Raw genomic sequence first — 10,995 nt, forward strand, 5'->3', positions numbered from 1 at the left:
CTTCAACAGGTAAAGGTGAGAGTGGCAGCTGGAGCAGAAGCCCAGGCAGCTCCTCAGTGGTCTGAGCCAGGGCCAGTAGAGAATAGGCCAGGCCTAACCTCCCAGTAAAGCAGAGAGCAGCAGTGTGACCCTCCCTAAGATCCAGCCAGTCCCTTTTCACTGCCTCTTTGTGTGTGTGTGTGTGTGTGTGTATGTGCGCTGCAGGATAACTTCCTCAGGCTGAGGACAATTAGGTATCTCCTTTCTAATTACTCACAGCTGCCTCCTGACTAAGTTAAAGCCCCTCTTAAGTAAGAGAACAAAGTGCAGCTACTCTGAAGTGTGGTTTGGCAGGTGAAAGCTGCTGACCCTAGAGGTAGTATGTCAGCCTGGAAAATAAGGATTTGCCATGAGAGTACCTCTAAGAAGAGCTTGGAGTAGCTACTTACTAGCTGTACATCATTCACACCAGCAAATGCACCTGCAAAACACCCAAACCCAAGCACTTTTGATATAATTTATTTGTCTTGGTTGGTTTTTTTTTCTTGCATAGGCATAAATTACACTCTGTTGGTTAAAAAATAAAATGAACAAAACAGTGCAGCATTTGCAACAGGCTACAGCATCAAATACAAACTCATCTCCTGCCTGTAACCATCTGTTTCTGCAGGGCTAATTTGGAACACGTGTGTAGGGCAAAGCCAGGAGGAGGCAGGACCCAGGAGGAAATGGAGTAAAGAAGGGAAAGCTGCTCTGAAAGCTGTTTTGCATTTTTCCTGCCTCACCAGGCTTATCTTCTGCATCAGCACTAGGATTAGATACCCCTGGGCCAAGATGCAGATGCTGATGCAGCAGGTTTATGTGCTCTCTTTTCCTTTGCAGCTCAGGAAAGTGTGGCAGAAATCCTGCAAGCTGTTGGGGGCAGGAGGCAGTTGGCCAGGCACTCTGTGTGGGTGCTCAGGCCCAGCCTGGCACCACTGCAGGATTTGAGGGCTAAAAAACACCACAGAGAGCCTCAGGCTGCCTTACTCATGCAGGTGGCATGGTGAGGCCTCTAAAGCAAGCACTATCTCCTAGAGAAAAAGCATAAGCCCCCAGGGCAACCTCTCACTGATGGCTCCATAGGTGTTTACCTCAGACTTTAATCTCCAAAAGAAGAGGGCAAGCAAGCTTGCCCTGTAAAGGCCAAACAGGAGCTACCCTATAGCCAGCAGTAGTTTACAGCCCTTTGGAAGGAGCAGAGATCCCACAGTCCAACTTCCCCTCTCACCAGCCTGCCTGATTTACCACACGAGCATTTCCTCTTGGGCAAAACACCCTGTCCACCCTGACGGCCCAAGGCAGAGGAGGCCAAGAAGCCAGGTGGGAGGTTAGAAAAGGGTTTTTACAGCCTCACGGTTAAGACATTTGCTCCAGCCAACAGAGAACCCCTGGGGAAGGGGGAGACCTTTACATCTGCTCTCTCTTTATCATTCAGTTAGATGCAGGAGCTGCTCTGCCGAGCCTGGGACAGGTCTAGGCCTTCCTAAAAGCACAACTTGTTGTGCACAGAGCACTCACGGCCATGGCTCCGAGGCAAGCGGGCAGCTGTAGACAAGTTTAAAATAACTCTGGCTGTGGATGCCAAGAACTAAGACTCTGCTCAACATAGGAGAGAATTTCTCTTCACTGGAGCCGGCTGCAGGTCTGCTTTCTCCCTGCAGCAGGGCCTCCCGGCTCTGCAGGGAGCTCCTGACTAACCTGTTGGAGATGGGTTTGTGCCCTTCCTTCTCTCAAGGCTCAAGGGATGGTCAAGGCTCACTGCCTCTACCCACAGCACCTCAGGGCATGCTAAAGGGAAACACTTCTTTAGCCCCTTCCCCTCCTCTATGCCCCTCACCTTACAGTGCTGGAAGCATAGAAGCCCACAGGGGGAATCAGTTCCTGGTGCTCCCCTGGTGCTGGTGGTGCTAGGGGAAGGATGACACCGGCGTCAGACAGGGCCAAAACACTAAACATGAGCCCTTCAGCTTTTCTTTCAGCAAAACAGGACAAGTGTGGAGACTGTAAACACCAGCCAAGAACGTAAGCCAAAGGAATCGTGCTGCAGGCAGCCAGGAGCTGGAGTGGCCAGAGGGCCCTGGCACTCCTCAGCCAAGGAAGGTCCCTGTGCCTCCTTCCTGCAGTCCCCTGCCACCACTCCCCTCTATCACACAGTGGGCACAGGCAGGATTTAGTGCCCGATGGAGGCAGGACTCCCTGTCCTGCTGTGGCACAGGCCCCTGCGGCCAGTGCTGGGTGAGCAGAGCGCAGCCAGCGAGAGGACAGGAGGCAAAGGAACTCCCTTGCAGGAGAAAGGAGGCCAGTTCACACCAGCCACCTGCCACCAGGAGGTGACAGAGGTGGCCCTGAACTGCACGGCCCTGCTGCCCCCCTGAGGGGAAGAACCACACTGGCACCTGCAGCCCCAAGGAAAGCGGCCTCTCCTCCCTCCCAACTCAACAGACCACTGAGGCATGGAGACAGCCATACAGAGCCCTGGGGCAGCTGCCTACATGCAGCTGCAGCCACGGGTGAGCAGCCACGAGTGAGCAGCCCCAGGCACGTGCAGACATGTCCAAGGCCAGGTGAGCAGCGGTCCACAGAGGACCTTGTCTCCCAGGTCCAGTTACCAAGGCCCATACTTTCAACAGCTCTGCTCCTCTTATTTCAGCTTATCCTACTGCGTGTGCTAGGCTCCTACTACACAAAGCTCTAAGCCTCTCCACAGCTAGACCGCTTGCCCAAGCGGTGCCACGTAACATTCTCTGGTTAAGTAGAAATCACATAGAAAAAAACCCCAAACCCTCATCTTTTTTAACTTTGTTACTACAAAAACAAAAAGAAACCCCCAACACCCCAACTGGAAAATAACCACCCTGTCCTTCCCCCCCCGCCCCCCTTAAAGAAACCCCAACCACAACAGAACAAACCCAAAAAGGGAAGCAGGCAACAGTTTTCAACAGCATTGTCAAGCTTAATACTGGGGAGCTGCCCACATCACCCAGACTCAGTGCAGCCGCCAGCAGCAGGAGGGCTCCGGCGGGCAAACAGCAGCGGGGCAGGCTCTGCCACCAACACGTGCCCCGTTCCGCCCCTCCCGCTGCCCACAAACCGTTAGCTTTATGTTAATACTTCAGTAATACTGTCTTCTTTCTCCTCTGCTGGCAGGTCTGGAGATCTAAACCTACGCTAAGGCAGGAGAAAGGACCCCATGTGGAAAAGGGGGAAAAGACTCGGTGGCCATGACCAGTGACTCCTACTGACTCCCGTGCCAGCGAGCCGGTGGCCACCGCGGTCCCACACACCGTATCGCGCCCAAGCCCGCGTGAAGCACATGGCAAAAACTCCAACCCCTGCTTCCCAAGCCCCCCAAGGCTAGACGTGCCCTCAGAAAGAGAGGATGAAGGGCTGCGCAGACCCGATAAAAAAACATTAGCTTCAGAAGTTATAAAGTGTCTGATGCGCAGTGAAAACAAGCCAGGCTGCCCTAGCACCCACAGGGGATGCTCTCACCCTCTCCCCCTGCACCCCACTTGCTGGAAGAGGGAAAGCCTCACCCCTCCCACACCAGCTCAGTCTCCTCTTCCCACCCGGCGAGGGGAGCAGCTCCGCGGGGCGGCCGCTGGCGCAGCTCAGGGCTCCTGCGTGTGTGCGAAGCGGCGAACCAGCCGGCTTGGGCGCGTCCTCGTGCCGCGCGGAGCCGGGGCTCAGTGCGCCAGCTCCCCGTGCACGCGGAAGCGGTAGATGCACGTGTACTCGGGGTGGCCCCAGTTGCTCAGCACCCGCAGCTCCACCAGCTGGTACGTGCCCACAGCGTCACCCTTGGCCAGAAGGGAAAAAAAACAAGGGTGTAAGAGACCCCAGAGACCCCAGTTTCTTCTTAGGGTGGGGGTGCTCCAAGGGAAAAGCGCTTACCTCTAAGTAAAACGTTTGGATGGGGTCACCGTCGTGGTTGTAGGTGAACTGCCCGAGGAGAAGGCCCTCCTCCTCTCTCTCCTCCTTCAAGCCCTGCAAGAGGGGCAGGGAGGCAGAAAGGGAGAAGCAGGGGTGATCAGAGAGGGAAACCAGAGGTGATGAGTGTGCAGGGGACAGAAGAGAGAGACAGAGACCCAAGTGTGCTTGGCCCCCACTCCTGCTCTTCCAGGACAAATGGGGACAGGGATGAGTGGGGAAGGATTAGGGGTGGGGAAAAAGACTGAGAATTACACCTAATTTCTCCCATCTCTCCCAGTGTCCCCCAAAATCCTCACCAAAGGTCAGTGCTCCCCTTCTCACCCTCCAGCATCACTTCTTCAGGATAAGAGCAACCTCCCAGAGCAACCCGCTACCAGGTATGGGGCTCACTAGCCCTCCCCCTCTGAGACCCTCCACTATGGCCTCTTCCCACTGTATCCCCTTACTCCTCCCTTGGGTCAGGACGAGGGCACTCACATAGACAGCGAAGTCCTTGGGGGCGCTGGGGATGGTGCCCTGGGGCGAGAGGGCTTTTGGGATGTGCTCCAGCGTCACGGCTGTAGGGCGGATGATGCTGGAGAGGCGGATGACGGCAAAGCCCTGGGACCCACGGAAGGCCCAGCAGTTCCCAGGGTTGACATCTGGCTACAAGCACGGGAGCGAGACAGCAGCAATGTTATCACCATCACTGACATTTTTTTCTCCCCCTCACATCAGCCCAGCCACTTTACCAAGCCCTTGCTGTCACTCCGAGCCAACCCACCAAGCCCAACTTCCCCCTCCTCAGTGGGGTCTGGCTCTGTGGGTCCTCACCTGCAGGATGACACGAGGGGACTGTGAGTGGTACCACAGGGGGATCCCAAACAAGCTCAGCAGCGCCGTCCGTGTCTCGTAGGTCTCAGAGCAGCGGGTGTTGATGACGCTGGCCCCTGGCACGGAGGGAGGAAGGCAGCAGGTAAGCTGCGTGCCAGCACCCTGTGGTTCCCCTCCCCAGCATGGCTGGTGTGTCCCAGGTGGGCCAGAGCCCCTCCATCACCTACCTGCTGACTCCAGGGCATAGTCGACCATCCCCACGCGGTCCTCGCTGTAGCGCTTCAGGGCCTGGCCCACGATGAGATGCACTTGCTGCAGGGGGAAGGAAGCAGAGGGCAAGAGAGGGGTGAAGGGCCAGCATGGGCTTCCTGCCCCCCCTCCCCACTTCCACCCTGGGAGGGCAGAGAGGGTGCAAGGACCTTCCCCTAGAGCAGCCAGGGGATGAATCACCGTGGCAGAAATGAGAGCACATGTGTTTGGCTGGGAAGCCTTTTTAGGGGCTGCTAAAAATAACCTGGACAAGAAGAGCTGCACTACGAAGGGGTAGTGCCCAAACGTGCTGGGTTCACCACTCCCTATCACAAAAGAAGGGCAAGTGCCAGCAGGGGATTCCTCCAGCAGGTACCAGACACAGTCTGACAGCCCACCCAGTCTTCCTCAGCATCTTCTGCTCGTCTGTCCTGCCCCATCCCACAGGGCCAATGGGAGCCCCTTTCATCCAGAAAAGAGCTGAGAGCTGGCTAGAGAACCCTTCTGGAGCCAAACCCAGCAGCCCCAGGAGCTGGGACCGTGCAGCACCACTGCTAAACTTTACGGGGCACACACAGCTTGTGCAGACTGCTAATCCCAGCCTGATCCCTCCCCTCCACTGCCTCCGCAGGGAATTGCTAACAACTCTTTCCAAAGCAAGACAGATCATTTTTTCCCTGTGGTGTCATTCTGCCAAAATGCTTTGCCCCATGTGACTCAGCGGTGCTGCTGGAGGACGGGACAGCGAGCAAGATGCTCATCCCGTGGAAACTTTGCTGGCACCTGCTCTGCCTTCTGGGTGAAAGATGCACAAGCAGAAACTTGGATTTAAGATGACAAGAGCCTCGCAGGCATGCGGATATCGCCACTTGTGGCCCCTTCCAGGGCAGAGGTACAACCTGGGGAAGGTTTGCAGCCGAGAAGGGACGGGGATGGAGGAGTTTCAGAGATGGGGGAGCTTTGGGGATGCTCTTGCCAGGTGGGATACAATGCCTCAGCTGTAAGGGCTGTCCGCACAGCCCTGCCATCTACTGGGCACAAGCACCAGCCCCTCCCCCCGGCACACACACAATGGGGCACAGCCCCCAATCCCACAGCCCTGGTCCCCATCGTGTCCCTAGCACTCAGGCCAGCGCTCACCTCCTCCGTCACCCCCGCGGTCCCTCCTTGCCGCAGGGCCACTCCGTCCCGTGCCGCCAGCCTCCGGTCCTCTGAGATTTTGGCCAGGATCTTGCGCTCCAGAGCCTGGAGCTCAGCTTGCAAGTCTTCCCGCTGGAGGATGAGGCCAGCGGCCCCATCCCGCCGGGGTTGTGACAGGAACTGGCTGATCCACGCTGGGAACTGAGCTTCCACCTGCAAGGGCGGCAGCAGATCTCAGCCCCGCAGCAAGGACCCTCGCGCCTCCCTCTGACAGACGGTGTGGGGACAGGGGACTCACGTCAGCCCGCACCGCCTTCAGCTGCTCCAGCATCCCCTCCACGTGCTTCCCCATCACCTCCTGGTCCGACTTGAGGCCTGCCAGCTCCCTCCTCAGCGAGGCCACCTCCTGCTCCAGCTTGCCCACCTCCTGCCGGAAGCTCCCTCGCAAGTCCTCCTGTGCCGAGCTGTGCCGGGGGGAAAGCAACAACACCTTGCACTCGCAGTCCCAGCTCCCCTCTGCCAACTGGGAAAGAGGAGAGGTTCGTTCCTCATTGCCTACACAAGCCCATGTGCAGACCCACATGCTTTTAATTCCTGTGGCAACGGCCAATTCTGCCTCACCTTGGGGGAAGTTTAGGGGTGGGCTTAGCAGTGCGAGGTTAGCGGTTGGACTTGACGATCTTTAAAGGTCTTCTCCAACCAAAATGATTCTGTGAAAGCATCCCCAGCTCACTCCTTCTCCACAGTGATGCAAAGTAACAGTGGTGAAGGGCATTTGCTGCCAGCCAGGGCACTTTCTTTGCCACATATCCATCACTTCTGCTTTCCATCAAAACTGTACCTCTCAACCTCTTCCTTGTCCCTGATCAAACCAGACCTGGAAACCCCTCCTAAGCCTCCCTGCAAGGATTTCATTCTGCCCCTAACAAAGGGGCAGCCCTGCCCAGTCACAGCCAGCGTTACCTCTGCGCCTTGGACATCAGCTCCAGCAAGCGTGCCTCCATCTCCTGCCAGGAGAAGGGGAGGGAGTGAGACCCATGACACTGAGGAGGGGCATCCTGCTCGGGTACCACCGTACGTCCATCCCCTTACCTGAGAGGCTTGCGCCATCTTCCCCAGGCGCCCATCCAAGTCGCTCTGTACCTGGGCTCGGAGGGCAGCCAGCTCACCCTGCAGGGTGAGGAACAGCGTGGAACGTCAGAGCCCAGCTCCCCATCTGCGCCCACATCTCCGCTCGCCCCCCCCATGCCCCTCACCTGGAGGTGGCTGGCGAATTCGGTGCGGAGGCGCTCCCTCAGGCCCGTGTCGCGGCGGCTCACCAGCCCTTCCAGCAGCGGCAGGATGTCCCCCGGGGGCAGCTCGCCCCCCGCCGCCGCCGCTCCCTGGCGCAGCTCCCACCGCGACACCTCGGCCTCCAGCGCCTCGAAGCGCTTCTCCAGGGCCTGGAAGCGAGCCAGGAGCCGCTGCTCCCCCTGCAGCCCCTGCGGTGGGCAAAGGCAGGGTGTGAGGCAGCCCCCTTGGGGAGGTGCAGATCCCCACACCCGCAGGGGGAGAAAGGGGACCTGGGACACCCAGTCCCCACGGTCAGCAGCATCTTATTCATCTGCTGCTTCAAAATAAGGCAGTTGTTCCAACCCCAGGCCACTCTAAAAGCGAGATGGCCACAAGCTGAGGGAATTTTCATTTCCACCAGCATGGAGCCACTGTTTGCCCCATCTTCCACCACCACTTCCCCATTCCCTGGAAGGGCTCCTTCAGCCAGCGACCACACTGTCCCAGCTGCACAGCCCCCACCCCACCAGGACCACCCCTGTGCCTTTGCCAAGGCTTACCTTGTCCAGCACAGTGAGGTCCCCTGCCCCAGGCACACCAGAGGAGGAAAGTTTTCCAGCTCCCCACCACGGGAACGCAGGGAGGCTGAGTGGTGACAGCCCGTATGGGTAGAAGTACCAAGCTCCTGGGCATGCAGGAAAGTGAGATGGTTAAAATGGAAGGCCAGTAATGAGCCACAGAGGGAAATGGGGTGGACATGCAGAGGCTCAGCCATTAGCAATCACCTGGGGTTACCAGGAGGCCCCAGCACAGGGATGCAGGTGCACTAGGGTACTCGGAGCCACAAACACTAAGCTGGGGCCCATCCCTCAGGTACAAGAGTGAGATGCTCTGCACTGCCCCAGATCTCAAGGCAACAATCAAAAGCCAGGCTGACTCACCATAGGCAGCAGCAGCGAGGAGCAGGAGGAGCAGGAGGAGCAGCAGGGACCTCTTGAGCCGCGGGTAACGCCTGGAGTGCAGAGAAGAAAAAGGCACCTGTATGACTGCAGCCACTTTCCCCACATCAGCAGTCCTTTGGATGGGGGCCAGAAGGGAAGCAAAGCCCAGCTGGACTTCAGCATAAAGCATCCAAACAATACATACCAGGCTCTGTGGGATACTCCCTCTCTGGGGTCCTGCAAGCCTTCCCCATACCATCCCCATCCCAGCGTCCCATCACCACACTCACCTGGAGAGGGGGACTCTGCCCAGGTGAGGAGTTGCGCCAGTGAGGCGGTGCCAGGCAGCTGCCAGCCCCGAGAACAGCCACCCCAGGAACCGAACTGCCGGGAGAGAAACTGAGCCTCAGGGCAGGGGGCCTGGCAGACATGCCCCCACCATCCCTGAGGATGCTCACACAAGGAGACAGAGCTCCTCCACCTGACCAGGGAACACTAGGAGTGGAAACACTGTCAGGGAAGAAAGCTGCTGCTAGAAAGCCTCTGCCAGCTCTCTCCACTCACCCGGGGAGGTGAACACCTGCCAGAGGAAGGAGCCCACCCGGGAGGCTGCAGTCCTCAGCCCTGACCCAGAGCTACTCTGGCCCGAGTAAAAGTGACCTGGAAAGGAAGAAGTGAGGCAGTGAGTCATCAAACAAAGCCTCCACCCCTGTGTGTTGCCCAGGGCAAAGGGTGGCACGCAGGAAAGTCTGGCAACACAGCCAAGCCCTGGACTGGTCCCCAAGGGGACATCTCCCCCAGCATGCGCACCCTTGCAGAGGGGCATCCCTACCAGCATAGTCATCTTCCGAGGAGTACCCAGACGAAGAGGCGTAGGTGTCATAGGTCTTGCTCTCCAGCAGCCCGTTGATCTTACTGGACTCGGTGTCCCCTGTGCCTCTTCTCCTCCTGGTAGAGAACTCCCCACCTGCCCCCAAACCACAGAGTTCCCCTGAGAAACCAGCCACCACAATCCCCACAGGAGATATCTGGGTCAGCTGGCCTGGGCAGGGGCAGGGGGGCTACCCCAGCTCTCTTCGAGCACCCAGGGATGTCCCCAGCTGCCGTGGAAGGGAGGGAAGGAAGGCTCACCCCAGTACGTGCTGCTGTCCAGGGCATCATCCAGCATGGAACTGCCCAGGGCGGCGAGGCCCCGGGGGCCCCCCAGGTAAGACTCGCTCATCACAGACTCGCTGTAGTAGGAGGTTTGAGTGCTGGGGGCAGGAGACAGACGCTTCGTGCTGCTCGATTTCCTCCTGATGGTCCTACCGGGGACGAGAACGGGCTCAGCAGCCGCGCGGGTGCACCCACGGGTGAGAAACGGGGAACTGAGCCCAACCCCCTGCCCGGCATCACCTCCCTCCCTCCCTCCCTCCCTCTAGAGTCGGAAGGCAGCAGCAGGTTTCGGAGGGTGCAGCCGGCGCTTTGCGAGAGGCCGTCCCGGGCGGGAGGCTGCCGGCAGCGCTTCCGTCGCCACCGCTGCGGTTTTCCGGCCGGCACACGCCGCTCACCTCCCTGCCGCCATCCCGCCGGGGCACGCAGCCACCCGCGCCGGGGCGAGGCGGGCAGCAGAGGGGCCTGTGCCGGATCGGGGCGCAGCCGGCGCCGCGGTGCCCGGCAGCCATGCCGGAACGCAGCGATGCCGCCGCGCGCGGCCCGCCCCGGGAAGGTGCCCGCTGCGTGGGGTGGGATGGGGGGCCCTGGCCGCGTTTGGGAGGGTAAGGGAACCTGCCGCCCCACTAACCTGCCGCTGCTCTCCTTGAAAGGGAGCTGCTGGCCCCCCAGGAGGGAGCTGCTGCTGCTGCTGGTGGCGGCATCATCGTCCCCGGGGTAATAGCGTGTGGTGACCAGGCGCTGGCTGCGGCGGGACATGGCGGCGGCGCGGGATGGGGAGGGCACGACTCACCTGGAGGAGCGGAAAGTGTCAGTGGGAGGGGACCCACCTGGGGAGACCCCTACAGACCGAACCCCCAACCCGCCCTGCCCCGCCCCACGCAAACCCACCGGCGAGTCGCGCAGAGCGGGGCGGGCATAAGCGTCCGTGCGTCTGTCTGTCTGTCTTTCTGTCCCTCCTTGCCAGCCGCCGCTCCGCTCCCTTTTGTTTTGCAGGGGAAGGCGGCCCCGCCACCGCCCCCACCCTCGGCACCGCCCCCCCCTCCCCCCGCACCTCCTCCCCGCCCCGGTCCGTCCCCCCGTTAACCAACTCCCCCCCCCCAGCCCCCGCCGCCGCCGCCGCCGCCGCTCCGCCCCGCTGCACCGCTCCCCCCGTGTGTGTCCGTCCCACCCCCGGCCTTTCGGGCCTCGTCGGTATCCCCTTCCCTATGATAATCGTCATCGTTATCGTTCGTGTCATCGTCGTCGCTGTTATTGCCTCCATTGTCATGTTTGTGAAACCAATTTACTCTCGTTTTATTGCGTTTTTCGGGTTTTGTTCTGGTCGATTTTATTACGATTGTCGAGATCGATTTGGTTTTATTTTAATTGGTTTTATTTCTTTTGTGTTTATCGATTTTTAAAATTACTACGTTAAAAAATTGTTTTACTTGTTTTTTCTTTTAGATTTTGTTTTCATTTATTTTACTCATAT

General features: G+C 59.0%; 1 protein-coding gene across 1 annotated transcript; it reads right to left on the minus strand.

The window, feature by feature from the left end:
- Positions 1-2,948: 2,948 nt before the first annotated feature.
- Positions 2,949-10,525, minus strand: SUN2 (Sad1 and UNC84 domain containing 2). Its single transcript, XM_061988951.1, has 18 exons — positions 10,413-10,525; positions 10,153-10,314; positions 9,501-9,673; positions 9,202-9,336; positions 8,934-9,029; positions 8,660-8,753; positions 8,370-8,440; positions 7,989-8,113; positions 7,413-7,637; positions 7,249-7,326; positions 7,120-7,163; positions 6,455-6,620; positions 6,157-6,369; positions 4,995-5,079; positions 4,768-4,883; positions 4,432-4,599; positions 3,916-4,008; positions 2,949-3,821 (listed from the first exon to the last, which is right to left on the minus strand). Exons 2-18 carry the CDS (start codon positions 10,278-10,280, stop codon positions 3,708-3,710), a joined length of 2,124 nt encoding a protein of 707 aa, XP_061844935.1. The 5' UTR covers positions 10,281-10,314; positions 10,413-10,525; the 3' UTR covers positions 2,949-3,707.
- Between the last annotated feature and the right edge of the window lie 470 nt (positions 10,526-10,995).

Source organism: Colius striatus, chromosome 1, assembly GCF_028858725.1.
Source record: "Colius striatus isolate bColStr4 chromosome 1, bColStr4.1.hap1, whole genome shotgun sequence".
NCBI classification, from domain to species: Eukaryota; Metazoa; Chordata; class Aves; order Coliiformes; family Coliidae; genus Colius; species Colius striatus.

Excerpts from the sequence above, each read along its gene's own strand:
- SUN2 (XM_061988951.1), bottom strand. The coding sequence starts at position 10,280 with ATGTCCCGCCGCAGCCAGCGCCTGGTCACCACACGCTATTACCCCGGG. Across the intron at positions 8,114-8,369 it reads CCTCGCTGCTGCTGCCTATG|GAGCTTGGTACTTCTACCCA; the intron begins GTGAGTCAGCCT and ends CTGCATGCCCAG. Across the intron at positions 4,009-4,431 it reads CCAAGGACTTCGCTGTCTAT|GGCTTGAAGGAGGAGAGAGA; the intron begins GTGAGTGCCCTC and ends CCCCTCTTGCAG.